The following is a 24,796-nucleotide window of genomic DNA, read 5'->3' as shown; positions in this document are numbered from 1 at the left end:
GTAAACTTTTCTTTTGTTAAGCTATTTATGAAGACATTTTCTGACTCAAGAGCATAAAAAGCTTAACCCACCCTTAAAATTGAAATATTAAAGGATTTATTGTGCGTCTTGGATAAAACTGTAAACGAAGTGAAACCCATATCAGCTACATTGGTAAACCACGATCATGAACATGTGTAAACTAGCTATTGTCACAAAATGTTATAAAGTATAAAACTTTGAACATAGAAATTGAGATAACCATATGCATAAAAGGCAAGCCATAGTGCTTCCGGTTCCGCCGCGGAGGCACGTGAGTTGGCGCGGCGTCTGTCTCCGGCCGCGGGGCGGCGCTGGGATGGATCCCTCGTCGTCGTCCTCCTCCGCGTTGGGTATGGGCGCAGTCGACCCGCAGCTGCGGCATTTCATCGAGGTGGAGACCCAGAAGCAGCGCTTCCAGCAGCTGGTGCACCAGATGACGGAACTTTGCTGGGAGAAGTGCGTGGACAAGCCTGGACCAAGGTTGGACAGCCGGGCTGAGGCCTGTCTCGTGAACTGCGTTGAGCGCTTCATTGATACAAGCCGGTTCATCGTGAAACGACTGGAGCAGACGCAGAAATCCAGGGCAGGCTTCTCAGAAAGCCTTTCTGACTGACCTCAGCATTACCTCTTTGGAAAAGAAAGGTAGTTCGAGAAATGAAGAGCAGTTGATGGGGTGGTTGAAGAAGGCTGTAGGGGAATTGGCTCCCACCTCCGTCACTCTTGGGACATCCTGTCCTCTCAGAATGGACAAAGACCAGTATTTGGTGTGGGCGGGGATTTGAGGATTAGAAGTGTTTGGGGTTGTGTTTTTTTAATGCTAATCTTGTGAAAACAGCTGATAGATGAATGGAAAACTAGATGAATATTACTGTATGTGGGACGAAGCTTTTCTCGTAGTCCCATTAACTGCTTCCTATAATTTTAATAGTGGAATTGCTTTATAATTTGACAGTGGGACCACATAGGTAATAATCTGTTAATTTGCTTTTTGTGTGGGTTCATTTCAGATTTCTGGGGATACCAGTGTACATCTTTGTGTCTGAGGGCAGCAGTCTGGGAAGAGTAATTTGGTACTTAACTGTAGGCCTCCTTATCTAGTGTTTGACTATGTGTGATGGCAGAAATGTATGGTATGTTCATACAGTACATTCCAACTTGCTGGATTACCTCCCTCCCTTATACTGTGATTCACTTAAATATCTATATAAAGTATGGTCTCAAGCTAGGACAGGTTGCCTGAGAGTCTAGAGGCCTTTAGTTAAAGGAAGCTAGCCAATGAACATAATTTTCATACTAAACTGCCCCAAGGAAGAAGTTAACTTACCCTGAATATCAGGGTCCAAAAAAGTTTATAAAGATGTGCCTAAATGAGAAAATTAAGATTTGGGCCAGTTAGAAACTAACAGCAGTATCAGGTAGAGGTGCAGGCCTATTATAAATCAGTATAGTTTCCATTTACTATCATTGAAATAAAAGCTTCTAAATAAAAAAAAGCAAACCGTAAACCCAAACAGACTTTTCGCCCTTTTGATCAACAAAACAGAAGTACAGTTCACCTATTTTGCCTTATATGGGTTTCTTTTTTTTTTTCTTAAGGTATTGCTAGGTCTTATTATATGATAAGCACTTATCAAATAGTATTGATTTCACTTGGATTTAGTAACTGTGATTTCTATGTATTCAATATAGGATAATTAAATTATAGGTAAGTGAGTTTTTATTTACCAGATTTTAATGTGGGCTTCATCTCTTGCAGATGACTTACAGGACGTAATAGAGAGAGCTGTTCAGATTGGTGTTAAAAAGGTAATGTTTCATTTTTGTTATTATGATTTAAAAAAAAAAAACACCTAAATATTGGTTAAAATACTGCAATGAGAAAGAGCCAATGCCACACTTAGCATTTTGTGATATGTATTGTTATATTAGCAAGTTAATGAAATAAAATGTCAAAATTTTATGTTCTCATCAGTTTAAGTGACACACACCTTGTGGGTGGTTCTTCCATGTGATCAGAAATTTAGTAAATGGCCAAGTCTTCTTGAAGAAGTTTTTTAAAATCCATCTGAATTACTAGGTTTCTTAAGGGGCAACTATTAGTAGATTTTATAACATAATTTAGCTTTGGTTAGAAGTAAGCAGGCTACAGTCCATGGGGTCGCTAGGAGCCAGACATGACAGAGCGACTTCACTTTCCCTTTTCACTTTCATGCATTGGAGAAGGAAATGGCAACCCACTCCAGTGTTCTTGCCTGGAGAATCCCAGGGACGGGGGAGCCTGGTGGGCTGCCATCTATGGGGTCGCATAGAGTCGGACACGACTGAAGCGACTTAGCAGCAGCAGCAAGCAGTCATCAAAAAGATATATCTCTAATCACTGTGTTTAGCTTTTATACTATGTACAACATTTCAAGCAACTGTGAGAACACTTTAATTTTTGTGGTAATAATTTGATAATCAGGAGAATTCCTACTACTTTTACAGAGTTCTAAGCAAATGAATTTTAGCTCAGTGTCAAATTGTTTGAATAGATATTTCTCTTTAACTGGCATTTTTTAAAGTAGCAAGCTAGCCCACACATGAGCACAGGGAATAAGATTTGAGTTCCATAAGGCTTCCTGGTAGCTCAGTGGTAAAGAATCCACCTGCCAGTGCAGAAGACAAAAGTTCGATCCCTGATCTGGGAAATCCCACATGCCGTGAAGCAGCTAAACCACTGGATGAGCATGTGCTTTAGAGCTGGGAGCCGCAACTACTGAGCCCACACACCCTAGATAGAGCCCAGGCTCTGCAACAAGACACTCCCCCACAATGAGAAACTCCGCCACCAAAACCAGAGCACAGCCCCCGCTCACCACAACTAGAAAAAAGCCCGCACAGCTATGAAGACCAGCCCAGCCAAAAATAAAAATAATGAGTAAATAAACTATATATATACATATATATACACACACAGAGACATATATATATGAAGATTTAAGTTCCATAGTGTGATATCAGGGCACTTAGTAGCTACTGCTTGTAAGTTAAATAAACCTCAGTTTTAAAAAGTGACCAGTTGAGTTCTGCAGGTTGGTGTGTGACAGTCGAAGAGAGAGAAGCATTTTGGGAAAAAAAGCAGGAAAGCATGTTTGGGAAACTTGTTGACACTCTGTTAAAGTGGACTTATTTTATTCCTTTCTGTTTCAGTTTATGATTACAGGTGGAAATCTACAAGACAGTAAAGATGCACTGCATTTGGCACAAACAAATGGTATCCTCATATTACTTTTACCTCCCACAATGTGAATTAAGTTATTTTGAAGAAGTCTTTCTGAGAACTGCCTCAGGTACAGATACAGCAGATCATGACTGTAGACACAGCAGGAAGATAGACTGATTAAGATGAAAAGATTCAAAGTGCCCATTGTCATATCAGATGAGCCCTCTTGTATTTAATAAGGATTATTTTAAGATTTCAGTTAATGAGAATTAAGTTCACTAGGCATAGAATTTAACCTCAGATATTCCCGATACAGAATTTTTGTGTGTATACTGTAATATGTTTAAGATATGAGTTGCTTTTTATTTGCTCTTTAACTTAAGCTACAAAAGATCATTTATTAAAATATTTATCATTCAGATCAGAGACACCGTGTAAGACCCCAGGAATGCAAGTAATAATTTAGTATATAACCCTTCATATGCTCACTTTATAGGCTAAATAAATACAGGCATATGAACATAAAGTTTTGGAGTTGATTCCTACAAGAACCCTAGTTATATAAAACACCCTCCTTTATCTGGTGTTTATTTACTTAACCTTTTTGTTGTTTGTTTTTGCTGGGGAGGGGCCAGGAGCATACTTCATGTGCTTGACACTAAAGAATTAGGCATTCCATGTTATTTTTCAAAATACTGATTTATTCATTAAAAGCTGTTATTTATTAAAATCTTTTGAAAATGCATACTTTAGGATTCACTGACACTTTAGTGATTAAAGTCCTAAAAACATCTTCCCAGAGGCTTTTGATGTGTATAAGAATATTACCTTCCATACATAATATTACTTCCATAGTACCTTCCTTCCTTGTTATCCCCAAACAGATAGGCTTTTAAAAGTTCTCGGTTCTTCCACTCCTCTGCATGTTAAAGCAGTTTTCATATTCATGTCCAAAATTGGCATTAGTATTCCAAAAATTCTTATGATTAATCTAGTGCATTTCTGATAGTTTGACTAGTTTATGGGTATTGTTAAAAATGGACCAGTTGAAATTATGTGATATTCTTTTTTCATATTAAATATAAATACGGAAAAAATACTTTGAAAATAATCCTAAGCATTATTTTGTGCTAGATATGTTTTTCAGCACCGTTGGGTGTCATCCTACAAGATGTGATGAATTCGAAAAGAATGACCCTGATCATTACCTGATGGAGTTGCTGAATCTTGCTGAAAGCAACAAGGGGAAAGTTGTAGCCATAGGGGAATGTGGACTTGGTCAGTGTCAACTCATCCCGTTCGCGTGACTCAGTTTAGGAAAATAGCTGATTTGTTCTTTACAAGTCATGAGTAATTCTTGATTCTTTTTTATCTTTTAAAGATTTTGACCGACTACAGTTTTGTTCCAAAGATACTCAGCTCAAGTAAGGAAATTTATTGTCTTTAGAAATTTTTGTAAAATCTTAAGGGTGGTTTTTAAACAGTTTTTATCAGTTCAGAATGTAGTTAGGTTAAGCCTCAGAGTTTTTTTTTCCCCCTTTTGTATATAAGAAGTTAAGCGAAACAGATTCCATGCACGCTTGTATGGAATTTGTGAGGGGTGGAAGAATGCGGTTCCCTATTGGTTTAACCATCTAATTTATTAGAAACAGGGATGATTTTTACATGCTAGACTTTTGATTTTTGTTTGTTTGATAATAAGAGCATTCATACATGAACAATTCCGGTGAAATAAATTCAGTTGTGGGCATATGACTTAAAAGATATTTTTAAAAAAGAGTATAGGGTCAATTACCAAAGCTACAAAAGCATATTTCACTCTTGTTGGGCTTTGGATATTGTGATTGGAAGTTGCGAATCCTTTTGTAGGAGCCATGTTGAGAGTGGTGTCTTGTGAGAAAACGCCAAGCTCACAAGCTTCAGAGACCTCCTATAATACCATTGCCTATAGCTGTTAGTTGGAGTTCCTGTCGCCAGACTGTTGGGTTGTGTTGAAGGCTGAAAAGAAAAATTGTGTCATGGGCTTAATTTAGGACCTAAGCATTTTGTTGAGTTTCAGGTACAGTGTTTTATCAGATGGTAAAACAGAATGAGCTTCTGGAGGAGGCTAATTTAGGTATTCATCTATTCAGTGAATATTTATGGAGTGGTATGTGCCAGAACCTGCTGGGAACTCATAGCATACAGAACTATAAATAAGGTGTAATATCTGCTCCTCAAGCATTTAAGAATAAACAGCCCTTCATCCTGCTTAGGTTCTCAAACAAGACAGAGGAGTCTGGATCAGATTCTCTCTTCAGATACTGTCTAGCTTGCTCATAATATTTAATAGCCATTTTTGTCATATGATCTTGGATTAAGCCAGTGCTTGGTGGCCTGAAGGGGCTTTGTAAATTATGCCTGCCAGAAGTGTGCTTCCTCTTGCGCTCCCCTGCCTGCACACGACAGCCCCAGTGTGTCTGGCCCACGTGAAGTGCCTGCAGTGAGGAGCAGACTGACAGCGAGTCTGTCGTACCCTGGACTCCAGGGTCCAGAATTCCTGAAGGACCATAGCCACGTGACACGATGGGGTGATGTTCTATGGACCTTTCCTTTCAGGCTCCATGGTAATAGAGCCTTTCAGAGCTGTTTAGTTGGTAGCTTGTTATTTGCTGTGTTTTTTCAGGGACACTGACTGATTACTGGTAGGATTACTAAATCTCTGTACCTCTCCTGAATACCATGTAGGTCAGTTCACTTAACCTTAGAAGTTCACACATTCACACTTAAACAGAGGAGCAGTTGTCTGTAATAGTTTCTTAGGTTAAGCCTGCAGGTCATAATACCTCCACTTTCATGGCTGTTTTTGGTCGAGATGAGCCTCAGGAAGTGAACAGATCATGTGGTGTGATCATCAAGGGCAGTGGCAGAGTCCCCCAAGATTTCTTGCCCTTGACTTTATCCAGATGACATAAACTGATTCTGATATGCAGTCGAAATGCTTTAAACCTGATTTTTGCATGTGTTACATGAAAACACTGATAGTATCAGCTCTGCGGATACTTCACCATCATCTTGAGATTGGAACTTAAAAACAGTATATGTATAGCAGTGCATAGTTCATGGGCGCCTGTGGTGGGTCAGTGGTAAAGAACCCGCCCGCCAGTGCAGGAGACTCAGGTTCGAGAGCTGCCCTGTGTTGGGAAGATCCCCTGCAGAAGGAAATGGCAACCCTCTCCGGTATTCTTGTCTGGGAAATCCCACGGACAGAGGAGCCTGACAGGCTACAGTCCATGGGGTCAGAAAGAGTCAGACAGGACTTAGCAACTAAACAACAACGTATAGTTTATGCTTCAGCACACATGCCAATTGTCCAGGTGCTGTCCTGTAAGAGAGAGTTAAATTCCGTTGGTTAAGTAAATGATTATCAAGTGTCTCCTCGGTCTGATACAAAGAAGAATAAATATGGCAAAAGCCATCACAATATTGTAAATTATCCTCCAATTAAATAAAATTTTTAAAAAAGAGTTGGTTCTTATGCCTCTACAGACAATAGAGGACATACATAATTAAATTGGTTGGAAAAGCTATCAGAAAGTATGTGAACAGCAGAGGGAAGGACTCACTTTCTGGGGCAGTCAGATGGCTTTGCTGAGGTGACAGGATGTGACCGAGGCCTCTTCCAGAGCAGGTGAAGCTAAGGACAAACTAAAGTACCGTAGAAATTTTAAATAGATGGGCAGTTCAGTTTGAGATTTCATTTTCTTATAAAACATCAAATGACAGTTAAAAAAAAAACTCACCAGTAGTGATTGTATTTGGATTGTCGTCATAGAAACAGATAGCTATGTTATCTACCTTTGCTTCCTCCTTTCCCATAAGGTGTACCAAGGCATCACCCCTATTCTCTGCCACATAGCACTCTGTCCTTGTTTCAGCATTTCTCACACTGTAATAAGTGGGTTTGTGTTAACCCCTTCCACTCCCACAACGCATTAGCGTCTGAGTTCTTCAAAGGCACAGACCAAGTCTTCCTCATGTTCTAGTTCCTATGCCACCTAGCACAGTACTCTGAGCATGATGTAAATGTGCACAGAATTTTTAATAATCAGGGAGGCATCTTTCTGATGCCTATAGAGCATCATGGATAAAAAGTTTATAATTCAGCTTTTACTGTTGAGTCTGTTGGAAGAATTTAGACTTTGGTCTGTGCTTACATACTCCAGTTGTCCACCTGACACAATTACTAGAGTGCAATTTGTCATTGTTTTGCTGTTTAAAGTAAAAATGTATAGTCAAGAAAATGATGTATGAGAAGAGACAAATAGAAAATAAATTAGTATAATGGATTAAGGAGGAGGCAAGACCAAAAAAAAAAAAAAAAAAACCTGCTACTATGCTAGACAAAATACCTGAAAAAACAAACAAAAAAAGGCAATAGATAACGTCGTATTAAAAATAAGACCTTTTGAGTCAGCAGATCTTTATGTTTGAATCATACCTGCCTTTTGGTGTTTTCCTTCGTAGATTTCAATATCCTCGTCTTCAAAAAGGGGATACTGTGCCTACCTTTCTTAACACTGGGTGTGTAAAGTCCCTTGTGCTGTGCCCGACAGAGAGTCAGTACTGAATAAGTGTTAGAAATACTGCCATGCTAAAAGAAGACACTGGCTATAGTTTTTGTTTGGGGCTTTTGAAAAGCAAGTAGATAGGAAAAGGCCTGACTTAGATATGGAAAGATTAGCCTTTAAGCATACCCTGCATTTTCGGTTGCTTTGCCTGGTGCTGCACTCCTTTTTTGTTGCAGGTTAAGAGTTACGTTCATTTGAGTGGGAGGAATTTGCTTTGGGCATTTTTCTTGGGATTTTAGAATGTTGATACTGTGCAGTCATATTTAATCAGACATCAGACAGAATTTCAAAATAATCATTTGGGGCATTAAGGAACACAAGGGCTGATGGCATGGAGTGTCTTACTCTCCCGTTTGGCTGAGGCAGGATTAACACTGGATTAAGGTGTCCTGCTGGAATGCTTAGGTTTTGGATTTACATCAAGCCAAATTACAGGCATTCCTCGAAATATCAGGGGTTCAGTTCCAGACCATCACAACAGAGCAAGTCACGGGCATGTTTTAGTTTCCCAGTGCATATAAAAGTTAGGTTTACACTGTGTTGTAGTCTGTCAAGTACGTGATAGGATTATGTCTTAAAAAACAATATACAGACTTTAAAAATGCTTCATTGCTGAAAAATGAAGCTAAGCATTTCACTGCTAACCATCATCTGAGACTTCAGCCAGTCTTTTTGCTGGCTTTTTGTTGATAGAGGTCTTGCCTCAGCGTAGATGGTTGTTGACTGACCAGGGTGGTGGCTGCAGCAATTTCTTAAAATAAGACAACGATGACGTTTGCTGCGTTGATTGACTCTTCTGTCATGAACTGTTTCTCTGTAGCATGCAGTGTTGTGTGGGAGCATTTTACCCACAGTAGAACCTCTTTCAAAATAGGAGTCAGGCCTCTGAAACCCTGCCACCACTTAATCAAACTCAGTTTATGTCATGTCATTTCAGCAGTCTTCACGGCATCTTCACCGGGAATAGATTTCATCTCAAGAAACAACTTTCTTTGCTCATCCATACAAAGCAACTTCTCATCCATTAAAGTTTTATCATAAGATGATGCAGTTCAGTCATATCTTTAGGCCCTGCTTCTAATTCTGGTTCTCTTGCTATTTTCATCACATCTGTAATTACTTCCTCCACTCAAGTTTTAAACCCCTCAGGGTCATCTATGAGGGTTGAAATCAACTTTTTCCAAACTCCTGTTAATGTTGAGATTTTGACCTTTTCCCACAAATCATGAGTGTTCTTAATGGCATCTAGAATGGTGAATCCTTTCTAGGTTTTCAGTTTATTTTGGCCAGATCCATCAGAGGAATTATTATCTATGGCAGCTATAACTTTACAAAATGTTTTTCTTAAATAATAAGACTAGAAAGTAAAAATTACTCCTTGATCCATGGGCTGCAGAATGGATATTGTGTTAGCAGGCATGAAAACAACATGAATCTCATTGTATATCCCCATCAGTGCTCTGGGGTGAGCGGGTGCATTGTCAGTGAACTGTAGCATTTTGAAAGGGATCTCTTTTTCTGAGCATTGTCTTCAGCAGTGCACTTAAAATATTCAGTAAACCATGTTGTAAACACATGCTCTCATCTAGGCTTTTGTTCGGAGAAGGCAATGGCACCCCACTCCAGTGTTCTTGCCTGGAAAATCCCATGGGCGGAGGAGCCTGGTAGGCTGCAGTCCATGGGGTCGCAAAGAGTCGGGCAGGACTGAGTGACTTCACTTTCACTTTTCACTTTCATGCATTGGAGAAGGAAATGGCAAGCCACTCCAGTATTCTTGCCTGGAGAATCCCAGGGACAGAGGAGCCTGCTGGGCTGCCATCTATGGGGTCGCAGAGTCGGACACGACTGAAGCGACTTAGCAGTAGCAGTAGCAGCAGCAGGCTTTTGTTATTCCCTTTGTAGAGAATAGGCAGAGTAGATTTTTAGCATAGTTCTTTTTTCCTCCTTTCCCTTCCCACCCCTCACCCCCGCACTGTTTTGGTGACATCACGTGGCATGAGGAACTACCCTGACCAGAGATCAAACCCATGCACCCTGCAGTGGAATCAGAGAGTCTTAACCACTGGACCACCAGGGAAGTCCTAGCATAATTCTTAAGGGTCCTAGGATTTTCACGTTGGTAAATGAATATTGGCTTCAACTTAAAAGTCACTAGTTGCATTAGCCTCTGACAAGAGTGTGAGTGTATCCTTTGAAGCCAGGCATTGACTTCTCCTCTCTAGCTATGAAAGTCCTTGATGGTATCTTTTTTTCAACATAAAGCTGTTTCATCTGCATTGAAAATCTGTTGTTGAGTATAGTGACCTTCATTAATTATCTTCACTAGATCTCTGGATACCTTGCTGCAGCTTCTACATGAGCACTTGCTATTTCACCTTGCACTTTTTAAAAAAAAATTTATTTTTAATTGGAGGATAATTCCTTCACAATATTGTGATGGTTTCTGCCATGCATCAACATGAATCAGCCATAGATATACATATGTCCCCTCCCTCTTAAACCACCTTTAAACCAGACTTCGTGGTTGTCTTAAGAATTGCTGCAGCCACCCCAAACTTCATCTTGTACTTTTATGTTATAGAGATAACACAGAGGTTTTCTTAAACCTCACAAAGCACCCTCTGCTGGCCTCAGACTTTCCTACTGCAGCTTCCTCACCTCTCTCAGCCTGCATAGAACTGAAGTTAATTAGGATCTTGCTCTGGATCAGGCGTTTAGCTTAAGGGAATGTTATGGCTGGTTTGATCTAATATCTAGACCACTAAAACTTTCTCCATGTCAGCAGTAAGGCTGTGTTGCTTTCTTATCATTTATGTATTCAGGGGAATAGCACTTTGTTTCCTTTAGGAACTTTAACTTGGCGTTTACAACTTGGCTAACTGACTCAAGAGGCCTAGCTTTTGGTCTGTCTTGGCTTTAAAAGTGCCTCCCTTGCTAATCTTAAATATTTCTAGCTTTTGATTTAAAGTGTGAGACCCGAAATGCTTCCTTTTATTTGAACACTCAGAGGCCATTTGTTGTAGGATTATTAGTTGGCCTAATTTCAATGTTGTTGTGTCTCAGGGAATAGAGAGGCTCAAGGAGAGGAAGAGAGCCGAGGGGACACACACACTGTTGATCAGTTTTGCTGTCTGGTATGGGCAAGGTTTGTGGCACCCCAAAACTACAATTATAGTGAGATCAAAGATCACTGGTCACAGATCCAATCATGAAAATACGGTAATACAATACAGTACAAATATGATCATGAAAAAGCTTGAAATAGTACAGGAATTATCAAAATGTGACACAGAGACACAAAGTGAGCAAATGCTATTGGAAAAATGGCACCAATAGACCTGTTTCATGTGGAGTTGCCACAAACCTTCAATTTGTAAAAAAAAAAACAAAACCAAAAAAACAGTATCTGAGAAGCTCAATAAAACAAGATATGTCTGTAATAATTACTGGTACTCTGAAGTTGAACTTTTCAAGCTCTTGTCCTTAGCTTTTGTTGACCCTGAAATCAAAGAAGCAGTACTACAACCAGAAGCAAATTAAAACTTTGCTAAAAAGAGCAAATCTAACTGAAGTAAAGATTAATTCCCATTTCTGAATTTTTAAAAACCCTAAATAAAAGAAGCTGAGAAGTCTCTTAATAGGTGCCACTTCCTGCCCTTTAGCTTCTGTTATTCCATTACCACTGTGGGTTGTTTTTCCTTTAAAGCCAATAGTCATAGGATGTTAAGTACCAATTATCCTCAATTTGTATTATTAGGAATGATGTTTTACCTCTTAGTTTTCTTATATAATACCTAGTTATTAGCTTGAGCACATCAACCTTTCTTTCCTCAAAGTATATAAAATCCCTGTAAGCATATTGGGCATCTGTTATTTTCATAAATTGTGCTTTTGCCTCCTCTGTGATAGGAAGGCTTATTTCCAAGCTGATCATTAGATTCTGTAAATCTGTGCCTTGGTTGTGTGGCTGTGTGTAGCCAGAAGCCAGATACAGAGTGAAGTTTACATAATGACTAGAGAACACTTCACTGCTGACATTTGAATTACTTTAGAGGTTGAAGTAATGACTAGTAGTAATTACCAAGTGTTTGTTTATATTTCCTACACTGTGAAGTTTCAGCACCATGATAATTAACTGAAAGTATTTTTACTTATTCTAGTCCAGCAGAATCTGAAACAAAAAACAAAAAATGATGGATAATACATAGACCACCAACTTCAGGATGACTGTTTCTTTGAGAAGTACATTTCTATTTCTGATTTTAAAATTGAAGACTGTCAAGAGTTTTACAAAGGAGGTGCTCTAGGAAAATAGTTGTCTAGCATTTCCAGGAGATGGGATATAGGAAAACACAGCAAAGGAGATTTAAGTTAAATAGAAAAGTTGTTCTTCCAAACACCTTAATAAAAGCTAAACCCTTGTCTGCAACTCCTGGTTGAGCTTAAATTGCATGACCATTAATGAAATCGAGAGGGACCACCACTGAAATGAAAGGAGACATGAACTTCCACCTGTCATGTCCTGTGATATTGTCATTATATGAAAGCCTCTTGTGCGTTGTGATCTTAAACAAGGTCATATACCCGCTCTGACATCAGCTCTTTCCTATTCTAGGGTTACTTTGAGGATTAGACGAGATAATGGTATGAGGCGCTTGAAAAACCTTTTTCTAAAGTCCTTTAAAATGTTCAGGACTGCCACTTTATCATGTAGTTTTCATTTTTCTAAAAGAGTATTGCAGTTTTTGTGCTCATTCATTTAATAAATCCTCTGCGTTGTTTTTCAGGGACTCCTCCTCTTTGTTCAGTGGCAGTAACTTCTTGTATAACAGCACGTGAAAACCACTGAGTGTAACACCTGGCTGCTCCCTGGGATGAGTTGATTCCCACTGGAGGTGGCCAGCCAGCTTTGGGGACAAGGAGCTGGCCGTGTCTCTTCTGCCACCAGCACCTGCTTTGGGGGAAGGGATCCATGGGTATTAGGGGGGTGTCCACTTCATTTGTTGGGATTTAGTCAGAAAGCTAGTTAAAAGTAATTATTTGGGGGAAAACAGTCCCCATCACTGTAAACTTAAACCTTATATAGCTCTTTACTTCCAGCAATGAGATGGTAAAGAACTACCTAATTACCTGGCAGTTATAATGGAAAAACTAACAGACATTTCTGAAAATAATTTTGTAATCCCAGAAAATCAAGTATCGCTTTAGGGAGTCTTTATAAAAGCCTTTGGCTAGGTCTCATGTATTTTAAATGCCTAAATTCACTATTTCTGTTCTATAATTTCTAGAGAATAAAAGTCCTTTAACTTAAAAATCATTTGGCAATTATCTTTCTCATGCTAAAATAAAATTCTTAATGAGGAAAAAAAATTTTTTTTTGCATCATGCAGGTATTTTGAAAAACAGTTTGAACTGTCAGAACAAACGAAATTACCCATGTTTCTTCATTGTCGGAACTCACATGCTGAATTTTTGGGTGAGCTAAAGCTAATATCATATAAGAATTTGCAGAAATCAAACTATTTGCTAAAAGGTATTTCTGTTTTAAATTCACAGACATAATGAGAAGAAATAGAGATCGGTGTGTAGGTGGAGTGGTAAGTATAGAAATTACTTTTAATGATGCACAAAAGCACCTTGGTTATTAAGGTTGGCCACTACAAAGTAATTTAAATGTCAACAATAAAGTTACTAAGGTTCTGCTCTCTCTTAAATTGAGGGCATATAAATTTACTGTTGAATCTATGGACCAGATAAGGTATAAATATAAACCACACTTTTTTAGTTGCATTTACTTTGTTCAGAGTACAAGAATGAGTACAGAATTCTGTTCACAAGAAAATCCCATGAATTTAGTTCTACACTTTGTAATTGTCTGCATGATCTTTTTCTCTGCTTCTTCCCTCAACCATTCCTCAGTGTTTTTCCATTTAAATTTTGAGCAAAAATATAAATTTAATATTTTAAAATATTTCAGCACTGTTTTCAGCTTTGCATTAATTTCTTGTAACTGTATTTGTTGTCACTCTGATTAGAGACATATTCTCATTTATGTAGTTTGCTTCTGTGAGCTGTGGTCATTCAGTTCCATAAATATTATCTAACACTTAGCTCAGATAGCCATAGCATTTTTTTTTTTTTTTTTGAATCACGGACTCCTTTGAAAATTGCCTCAGAAAAATGCTCATGTCTACAATTTTCACGTGTAATTTTAGGGGAGACTCACTGATCTCTAGCAAAGCTGTTGCCCAGATGTATGAAATCCCATAGTTATACTGTGCCAGAAAAGGAGGTGGAGCTGGCAAGGAGCGCATACTGTATGCCCACACTGCATTGCTTTGATAGTTTTGTGTATATTTTCTCAAGGTTTTAGCCTCTGCTTCCTCGTTCATACTACTAGTGATATGCACGTTTCCTGCACTGCTCTGCTGTTTCCATCCTGCACACTTTGATCTGTCCTTTCAGTCAGTTCAGTCGCTCAGTCGTGTCCACCTCTTTGTGACCCCATGGACTGCAGCACGCCAGGCTTCCTTGTCCATCACCAACTCCCAGGGCTTGCTCAGATTCATGTCCATTGAGTTGGTGATGCCATCCAGCCATCTCATCCTCTGTTGTCCCCTTCTCCTGCCTTCAATCTTTCCCAGCATCGGGGTCTTTTCCAGTGAATCAGTTCTTTGCATCAGGTGGCCAAAGTATTGGAGTTTCAGTTTCAACATCAGTCCTCCCAATGGATATTCAGGACTGATTTCCTTTAAAATTGACTGGTTTGATCTCCTTGCAGTCCAAGGGACTCTCAAGAGTCTTCTCCAACACCACAGTTCAGTGCTCAGTTTTCTTTATGATCCAACTTTCACATCCATACATGACTATTGAAAAAACGATAGCTTTGACTAGGTGGACCTTTGTCAACGAAGTAATGTCTCTGTTTTTGAATATGCTGTCTAGGTTTCTCATAGCTTTTCTTCCAAGGAGCAAGCATCTTTTAATTTCATGGCTGCAGTCACCATCTGCAGTGATTTTGGAGCCTCAGAAAATAAAGTCTGTCATTTTTTCCATTGTTTCCCCATCTATTTGCCATGAAGTGATGGGACTGGATGCTGTCATCTTAGTTTTTTGAATGTTGAGTTTTAAACCAGCTTTTTCACTCTCTGCTTTCACTTTCACCAAGAGTCTCTTTAGTTCTTCACTTTCTGCCATAAGGGTGGTGTCATCTGCATGTCTGAGATTATTGATATTTCTCCCGGCAATCTTGATTCCAGTTGTGCTACATCCAGCCTGGCATTTTGTATGATGTACTCTGCATATATGTTAAATAAGCAGGATGACAATATACAGCCTTGATGTACTCCTTTCCCAATTTGGAACAGTCTGTTGTTCTGTGTACAGTTTTAACTGTTGCTTCTTGACCTGCATACAGATTTCTCAGGAGGCAGGTAAGGTGGTCTGGTATTCCCATGTCTTTAAGAATTTTCCACAGTCTGTCGTGATCTACAAAGTCAAAGGCTTTGGCGTAGTGGATAAAGCAGATGTTTTCTGGAACTCTTGCTTTTTCTGTGATTCAGCAGATATTGGCAATTTGATCTCTGCTTCCCTTGCCTTTTCTCAATCCAGCTTGAACACCTGGAAATTCTTGGTTCATGTCCTGCTGAAGCCCAGCTTGGAGAATTTTGAGCATTACTTTGCTAGTATGTGAGATGAATGCAATCATGAGGTAGTTTGAACATTCTTTGGCATTGCCTTTCTTCAGGATTGGAATGAAAACTGACCATTTCCAGTCCTGTGGCCACTGCTTTTTCCAAATTTGCTGGCGTATTGAGTGCAGCACTTTCACAGCATCATTATTTTAGGATTTGAAATACCTCAGCTGCAATTCCGTCACCTCCACTAGCTCTGTTCATAGTGATGCTTCCTAAGGCCCACTTGACTTTGGACTCCAGGATGTCTGGCTCTAGGTGAGTGATCACACCATTGTGGTTATCTGGGTCATTAAGATCTTTTCTATATAGTTCTTCTGTGTATTCTTGCCACCTCTTCTTAATATCTTCTGCTTCTGTTAGGTCCATACTGTTTTTTGTCCTTTATTGTGCCCATTTTTGCATAAAATGTTTCCTTGGTGTCTCTGATTTTCTTGAAGAGATCTCTAGTCTTTGCCATTCTATTGTTTTCCTCTATTTCTTTGCACTGATCATGTAGGAAGGCTTTATGGTCTCTCCTTCCTATTACTTGGAACTCTGCATTCAGATGGGTATATCTTTCCTTTTCTTGCCTTTTGCCTTCTCTTCTTAGCTATTTGTAAGGCCTCCTCAGCTATTTGTAAGACTTCCATTTTGCCTTTTTGCATTTCTTTTTCTTGGGGATGGTCTTGATCAGTGTCTCCTGTAGTGTCACAAACCTCCGTCCATAGTTCTTCAGGCACTCTTATCAGATTGAATCCCTTGAATCTATTTGACTTCCACTGTATAAGTGTAAAGGATTTGATTTAGGTCATACCTGAATGGTCTAGTGGTCTTCCCTACTTTCTTCAATTTCAGTCTGAATTTTTCATAAGGAGTTCATAATCTGAGCCACAGTTAGCTCCCGGTCTTGTTTTTGCTGACCGTATAGAGCTTTCTCCATCTTTGGCTGCAAAGAACACAATCAGTCTGATTTCAGTATTGACCATCTGGTGATGTCCATGTGTAGAGTTTTCTCTTGTGTTGTTGGAAAAGGGTGTTTGCTATGACCAGTGTGTTCTCTTGGCAAAACTCTATTAGCCTTTGCCCTGCTTCATTCTGTACTCCAAGGCCAAACTTAAGCTGTTACTCCAGGTATCTCTTCAGTTCCTACTTTTGCATTCCAGTCCCCTATAATGAAAAGGACATCTTTTTTTGGTGTTAGTTCTAAAAGGTCTTGTAGGTCTTCATGGAACCATTCAACTTCAGCTTCTTCAGCATTAGTGGTTGGGGCATAGACTTGGATTACTGTGGTATTGAATGGTTTGCCTTGGAAACGAACAGAGATCATTCTTTCATTTTTGAGAACACACCCAAGTGCAGCATTTCGGACTCTTCTGTTAACTCTGAGGGCTACTCCATTTCCTCTAAGGGATTCTTGCCCACAGTAGAAGATATAATGGGTCATTAGTTCACTGATTGCTAAAATGTCAATGTTCACTCTTGCCATCTCCTGTACTTTATACAGATGCCATCATCATCTGTACTTTACTGATGCTATAATTTGTCCTTTAGAAGCTGTCCTTGGGAATTGAGGGAGGCTTTCATTAATGCCCTTAAGATTATTAATGGCACTTAGAACCTTCAGGCTCTACCTCTCAGACCATTTTCTTTATTTGTAAATAGAATTTATTTGGATGATTTTATAATATAGTTGGATACTCGGGTGGCACAGTGGTAAAGAATCTGCCTGCAATGAAGGAGACAAGGGTTTGATCCTGGGTCAGGAAGATCCCCTGGAGAAGGAAATGGCAAACCACTCTGGTATTCTTTCCTGGGAAATCCCATGGACAGAGGAACCTGGTGGACTGCAGTCCGTGGGGTCATAAAAGAGTGAGACACAATTTAGTGACTAAACAGCAACAATAATACAGTTGACCTTTGAACAGTGTGGTGGTGGTGGTTAGGGGCACTGACCCTGGTGCATCGGATATCCGTGTATAACTTAGTCAGCCCTGTGTATGCGCATGGCCCTTATGGTTCTGCCTCTGCAGATTAAACCAACAAAGGATCATGTAGTACTGTAGAATTTACTGCTGAAAAAAACCAGATGTAATTGGACCTTCTCAGTTCAGGCCTGTGTTGTTAAAGGGTCAGATGTAGTTTAAAAAAATTAACAGCAACAACAAATCCAACCTGTTTGACATTTATTTTAAAAATTGCCAAATAAAGAACTAATCTACAGTGGTTTATGAGGGTTGTATTTCAAATTATCTGGTGCTATCAGAGGCTCTGTTTCTTTCTATTCAGCTGAAAATGCTGAGAGGTAGAACCAACCCTTTTGAACAGCTGTGTTAAGTTTTCTTTATTTTTGAGAAACACATTATCCACAAGTGTGTTCAGACTCTAGATTCTGTATTAACATGACATCACTTGTTTAGTGTTTAAAGAAGTCATTTCACGTATTGTTTTGATTACATAAATAACAAATATATCAAAAAGTGTGAAAATTTTTGCTTTAACCTTTATCTTTGAAGGAGAAAAAGACCATCTTAATCCATTTTGCTTGAGCTGATATAGACTATGTAACAATTTACAATTTAATGATGTTCTTACAATCTCTATAGATCTTAAAGTTTGTCTCTTAATTCTCTCTTAGGGAGAAAAGTATCCTCTAACAGAAAAATGAACATCTAAAATTTTAAATAGTTGTGTACATGTCGCTTTAACTTATGCCTTGCCTAGAATGTGGCTCCCTCCTCCAGTCCCCTTCCTAGAGGTACAGAGACCTCAGCACAGCCACAGACAGAAATTCTAGGCAACCATCTCCTCCTTTCCTCATCACATTGGAGACAACAGGTTATAATTGTGCAATTTGATTTGAAAATAAAAACTGTAGTGGCCACCTTTGAAATCCCATGTTCCAAATATCCGTATTGCATTTATATTTTTATTTAGAAAGGCTTATTAAGGTTATTAAGAATTTTAAAGAAAAAGTATTATAATAAAATTGTGCCTTCATGTCCTTAGGTGCATTCATTTGATGGTACCAAGGAAGCAGCAGCTGCTTTGATGGACTTGGGTCTCTATATAGGGTTCAATGGTTGGTAGGTCCTTAAGTGCTTTTTTTTTAACTTTTATATTAAACAGATTCCTTAAATTGTGTTATAGTGAAATGCTGATAAAGATTTAAATTTGTTTTATTAAAATTTGTGTTGCATTGATCTTGGTCTGTGCATTTTAGTAATAAATGTAAGAAATTAAATAGTATGTTACTATTCCAAATTAAAGCTCGAAAATTATAAACTGCCATCCTGTGTTCCAGTGATGGAAAACAATTTTCTGCTGAGGTCAGCAGCTAGCTTTCTCTAGCAATGCAGTTTATTTTCAGATCATTTTATCCCTTTAAAACATGTATGTGTTCCCAGCATTGCATATACATGAGTGATATCCATCTGTGAGGGAAAGGTCACGCTATGACAGTCGTCTTCCGTCTCTGTAGGCCAAGAAACAGAGGCACAGAGAAGTTAGGATACAGGTGTAAAGTCACTCAGTGTGAGAACTTTATGCTCTTCCTCACTTGGTGACCTTCCTGCTTTTATACACACTTAAACTTCAGGCACCCAATGCAGTCCACTAGCATGCTGGGTCCCTGGGCTCAATTTCTTCCAAATGAGTTTTTTAATTTGGCGAGTTTTTACCAGTGTCTTTTCTCAGGATATCAGTGTAGCTCAGTAAATAAATTGCAAAATAGTAAGACTTCCTTCCCCTCTTCAGTGTTTTAGTTCATTATTTTTATTTTACTAAATTCCATTTTTGAGAATAGAAACATGAAATTATTTGCTCTAGAATTAAGACCTAAGTAAATGTCCTAGATGCTTCTTTCATATTTTAACCAGTGATTTAATTAATTTTATAGTACATTACAGGTGGCTCAGTAGTAAAGAATCCTGCTGCTAAGCAGAAGACAAGGGTTTGATCCCTGGGTCAGGAAGATGCCCTTGAGAAGGGAGTGGCAACCCACTCTAGTATTCTTGCCAGAAAAATCCCATGGACAGAAGAGCCTGGCAGGCTATAGTCCATCGTGTTGCAAAGAGTCAGACACAGCAGCAGCAGCAGCACCCTTAAATGAAATTGTGGGTCAACATACCCACTTCTGGCCTGTCCCACAAGGAGCTTCCAGGAAGAATCTCCATTCAGAGAGCTGGCAGTAAAATAGTCCTATTTACACAAGAGCAGAGGAAACCCAACATGGGCAACCCAGGCTTCCTTAAACATAACCAGGGAACCATCAGATTAATGAGGTGAACCAGCAGAAAGAAAGAGACCTAGATAAACAGAAAAATGAACATTAGAGGAAACTAGGGAAAAGCACTTTAAAAGAGATCCTATAAAGATTTGAGATGTTGCATCCATAAAATATGAACAGAATGCTACAGGAAAAATACAGAAGATCTTCTTAAAGATTAAGAAAAACTTTAAAACATTTTTAATTTTTAAAAAAGATTAAAAATTAATGTGTTAAAAATAATAGCACCACTGGAGGAAGCTAGGGAATCAACACACTTAAAAGACTTTTTTATTTACCTCTACCACTGAGTACCTAGTAGTCAGGAACTTTCGCTTTATACAGGTATTCTAGCTAATTAATGACAGGCTGATGGAATTATCGTATCATCATTTTGCCAACTCCTTATGAACTAATCAGTCTAGGCAGTGGGCATCCACATCTGACTTAAAGGACAACTAGATATTATGTGCTTCTGGAGAGAAGATCATACATATGAAAATCTTGCCAAAAAATAAAATTCAACTTGAATCCGATCAAGATTCTGGATTGCACTTTAGAGCTCCTTGAAGAAATGCAGAGGACACAGGACCCTGTTAAAAGACAATGCACAGATGAAATCAAGACGGGGAGATTATCAGGGCAAACAACTGGATTTTTTCAACATATTTTACGGGGGGAAAAAAGATGCAGAACTTAATAGGTTAAGAAATTTAGAACACTGATGACCAACTGTAATATTTGTCCCTCATGTGAACCCTAGGTCAAACAAAAGGAGTAGGTATGACAATTTGAATACTAGATATGATATGATAGAGAGTTGGATTTTTCTTAACATAATAGTATTGTTTTTTAAAAAGTCCTTATGCTTAGAGATGTGTTAAAATGTTGAATCTATACTACATTTGGACTTTACTTATTGGGAGACAGTAGGGATAAGTGGATGCACAAGATTAATCAGGAGTTGATAATTGATGGGGCTAGATAATAAATACAGGCAGAGAGTTCTATATATTCTAGTTATGTATCTATTTGAAACTCCATAAATAGTTATAACAGGTCTTGAAATAAAAAGTGCAACATAAAGTATTAGTCATCATCACATTATATAGCAAACCATCCCAAAACTCATTGGCATATTACATTAAACTTTAACACATGGGTCTGAGTCAGGTGGGGTTTAATTGGTAATGTGAGCTCTCTGCCACAGGATACATGTTGGGTTCAGATCTTCACCCTGTGTTTTCATTCCGGACACCTAGGCACCCGGGTAACAGCTACTTAGTGCTTGCTTATCTCAGAAGATCCTGAGTGCCACTGTAAATCACAAAAGTGCATTCCAAGCCTCTGGCCGTATCATCCCGTTAGTCAAAGCAAGTCTTGAGGCCATGGCCAGATTCAGGTTCCTTCTTCCTACTAAGAAATCATGGCAAAGGTGCAGATATATAATTCTGTCAAAGGAGAGAGAACTGGGACCAATAATCCAGTCTGTCTCAGAGTCAGAAAATGAAAATTAATCCCCCAGAAAAAGAGGTATGAAAGAAGCAGGGCCTAGGAGACCAATTCAGGAGTCCTAAACTTGACTAATAGAAGTCCTAGAGGGAAGAGAGAAAATGAAAGAGGAAACATCCTGTTTTTCCATAATGTTTTCCCTGAGTTAGGCATGGGGGAAATCTCAATCAGAAGGTTCCAACTGCCTAAAAGGATGAAACAGTTTCATGCCCAAACACATTATCAAGTTTCAGAATGTCTAGAGCAATGGAAGATCGTACAAGTTTCCAGATTTGGGAGGGTGAGGAGTGAGGGGTGCAGCTCAAAATCTTTAAAAGATGAACAGACTGTTACAGAAAGTTACTGTATGACCAACTGATAAACATAAAAAATTTCATCCCCCCCCCCCCCCACACACACAATTTCATCCCCTGAAGTCAGATCTGCTTGGAACAGATCTTAATCTAGATTCTATAAGGCCAGGATGTGCACACACTTTTCTAAAGTACACTTCCACTGTAGCCAACCAAAGTCCTTCAGGATTTTGGGTTAGTTTTGTAATCTGTTTTAGACAAGTTTATAGTATGAAAAAGTTGTTATTCATTAAATACACTTTTATATATGAGTAACTTTTCTTTTTAAAGCTCACTGAAAACTGAGGCTAATTTGGAAGTTCTAAAGTCAATACCTAGTGAAAAATTAATGATTGAGACTGGTAAGTTTGCTTTTAGAACTTAATTTTCATATTAAACCATACCCCAAGACTTAGAGAAAAGTAATAACAAATATTTTATTTTGAAAAGCATGCTCAAACCTCAACAACTGTCAGAAAGTCTTTGGGGAGTTGTAATGGAAAAATATTCATGCAAGCAATTTTTCCAATTTAGAAGCTTGACTAAGCCTAAGCATTTAAAAATGTGAGATTATGTGGTAACTAAGGAGGTATTTTATTAAATAAGAATGGGTTCAAAAACTATTCAGAATTTTTTTATACAATGGCTTAATTGTACAATACTTTTAAAGTAATGCAAACATTTAAATCAAATTGGGTTTAAGAATTTTAGAAATTTGTTGCCTCGGAATACAAAGTTCAGAGCTAAAAATTCTGTCTATAGCCTTAACTCGAGGCTCTTCTTATACACATGGAGTTTTTAAATAAGTCAAGACTGAGGCATTCTGAAGAAATCAGGTATATTTCCTTAGGGAAGTTATGAAAATTATTAATGGTTGTAAAATATGTAAACTATTTTAATCCTTTATTAGAGAGTTAGGTAAGTAAATAATCCCAGTATTCAAAGCACAGTTGGGGACTTCCCTGGCAGTCCAGTGGTTAAGACTCCATGCTTCCAATGCAGGGGGCGTGGGTTTGATCCCTGGTCAGGGAACTAAGATCCTGCATGCCACACTGTGCAGCCAAAAAAAAAAAAGCCACTGTTTTACATTCAGTGGAGGCAAAAAAAGTTTTAAATGTTTTCATGTTACTACTGTATTTTGTTTTAGTTAGCTTTAGATCATTTTTTTAAAAGCATATTGTTAGTGGGGGAAGAGGAATAAAAGTTTTAAAAGAATTTGTACAGTTCAAGATTTTATCTTGTACTTTAAAAATTTTATTTTATTTAACTTTACAATATTGTATTGGTTTTGCCAAATATCAAAATGAATCTGCCACAGGTATACATGTGTTCCCCATCCTGAACCCTCCTCCCTCCCCATACCATCCCTCTGGGTCGTCCCAGTGCACCAAGCCCCAAGCATCCAGTATCGTGCCTCGAACCTGGACTGGTGACTCATTTCATATATGATATTATATATACTTCTTGTACTTTTCTTAAAGCTGTTTTCTCTTGCCTTTTACCATTTAAGCTGAATCATGGCTTATCTTTTTTAGAGGTTATATAATAGTTTGATAATATTCACTAAAAAAATAATTTAAAAAGGTAAATATCTTTGAGAATCTTTGCTTACCTTTAGATGCACCTTGGTGTGGAGTCAAAAATACACATGCTGGATCAAAATATATAAAAACTTCATTTCCTACCAAAAAGAAGTGGGAAAACGGGCACTGTTTGAAAGACAGAAATGAACCCTGCCACATAATGTAAGTGTCTTGTTTTCATGGCCTTCAGAATATTAAAGTCAATCACCAATACTGTTTACAAAATGAATTCAAGGGACAGAATTAAAGGTGAAATCCAAATGAAGTTATCAAAGACCATTGTAATGCAGTGATTTGGAGGAATTTGTATCAGCTCGTTTTTTTTTTTCATACCCTCTCAACCCAAAGTGGTTTTATTATAGCAGTAAGAACTTTTTAAGTAATTCTGGTCATTTGTCATTTTGTAGGGAGGGGGAAAGCTCTTAAAGCTATCCATAGATAGAATTACCGTACCTGGCTTAAGTTCTGTTATCTTGCAGGTTTCCTGCTGATGGTTATAAAAGCACAATCTTAGCAGGAGACCCAAATGATTTCACAGCTTGAATAAACCTAAGAAATAACACTGTTCTTTAAGACTCTGAACAAAAGGACAAATCATAGAAAGGATTTCCTTTTTCCAACTGAAAAAAAGTGCAGAACTTTATAGAATTTTATTTCCTTGGGAAAATCAACATTTGCAAACTGAAAAATTTTAGACTACATTTCAGAAATAAACATGCCTCTGGTCTAATGCTAAATACTAATTAGCATCTATTAACAGTTTTGTTTTAATTATTTGAATAGAGATTTCCCCCCCACACACACATACACACACACTTTAGATTGTAAATTCCATGAAATACATTCTGGAGCTCTTGTCAAGTATCAGAGGGGAGATACAGGTTACTGAGGCCACACGAAAGAATGAAGACCATTCCCACCCTTACCCCACCAGATAAGTAGGTACACTGTGCCAGGCACTTTGGGTAAGGCATTAAACAAGTCTGACAAAGATCCTCCTGGAGCAAATAAGCAGTCAGTAAGTATAACCCAAGACAGTAGTGCTGTTATAGGGGTAGGAACATACACAGGACAGAGCAGCTGCCTGCCCTGAGGGGAAATAAGAGCGCTTAAGTCAAGTGACATTTCAACTGTTTTCTAAGCTGGACTGGGAGTTAGGCCAGACCGAGATACACACACACCTTGAGTGAAGGCAGGCTGGGGAAGAGCTGGGAACAGTGACCGCAGTGTGGCAGAAAGTAGGATGCTCAGTAAGTGATAGGGAGGATAGGCCAGAGAGTGTGTCTCGTGTGCCACCATCTGTGGTTTAGATTTTACCAGGACCCAAAGGATTTTAAGCAGGAAAGTTACTGAACTGGTATCAATCAATCCGTATGGAGAAAAGACTGGAAGGGAGACTGGTGGCAGGAATCATACTGATTTCTCAGTATTATGTGTCAATTTCCAATTCCAAGTAGTTAATAGAAGAAAACTCTGTAATTTGCTAAGAAAACTGGGTCTTTAGTGTCACTTTAAATGTTAATAGATTTGCTTTTAGCATACTTTGTCAGATAAAAGTTTCAGTCACTTCATTTCGTGTATGTTAAACAAAGCATT

General features: G+C 38.5%; 1 protein-coding gene and 1 non-coding gene across 6 annotated transcripts in view; both read left to right on the top strand.

The window, feature by feature from the left end:
• Window positions 1–24,796, top strand: part of TATDN1 (TatD DNase domain containing 1) — a 31,467-nt gene that overhangs the window by 5,571 nt on the left and 1,100 nt on the right. For 2 of the 5 annotated variants that reach the window (XM_070382462.1, XM_070382463.1), the window contains 9 exons: window positions 1,778–1,827; window positions 3,211–3,274; window positions 4,358–4,501; window positions 4,605–4,647; window positions 13,224–13,309; window positions 13,390–13,430; window positions 18,516–18,592; window positions 21,909–21,979; window positions 23,236–23,362. In XM_070382462.1, coding sequence (XP_070238563.1) covers window positions 1,778–1,827; window positions 3,211–3,274; window positions 4,358–4,501; window positions 4,605–4,647; window positions 13,224–13,309; window positions 13,390–13,430; window positions 18,516–18,592; window positions 21,909–21,979; window positions 23,236–23,362 — 703 coding nt within the window. Of the gene's footprint in view, window positions 1–1,777; window positions 1,828–3,210; window positions 3,351–4,357; window positions 4,502–4,604; window positions 4,648–13,223; window positions 13,310–13,389; window positions 13,431–18,515; window positions 18,593–21,908; window positions 21,980–23,235; window positions 23,363–24,796 lie in introns of those variants that run through there. The other 3 variants (XM_070382465.1, XM_070382464.1, XM_070382466.1) reach the window with 3 other exon arrangements.
• On the top strand, window positions 7–1,705 carry LOC102287497 (mitochondrial import inner membrane translocase subunit Tim8 A). Its single transcript, XR_001351950.2, has one exon. It is a non-coding gene; the product is annotated as a mitochondrial import inner membrane translocase subunit Tim8 A (transcript).

The sequence above is a fragment of the Bos mutus genome, chromosome 14 (assembly GCF_027580195.1).
Source record: "Bos mutus isolate GX-2022 chromosome 14, NWIPB_WYAK_1.1, whole genome shotgun sequence".
NCBI lineage: Eukaryota > Metazoa > Chordata > Mammalia > Artiodactyla > Bovidae > Bos > Bos mutus.
Note: the sequence above shows the minus strand (reverse complement) of the source record. Positions and strands in the feature narration are given on the sequence as shown.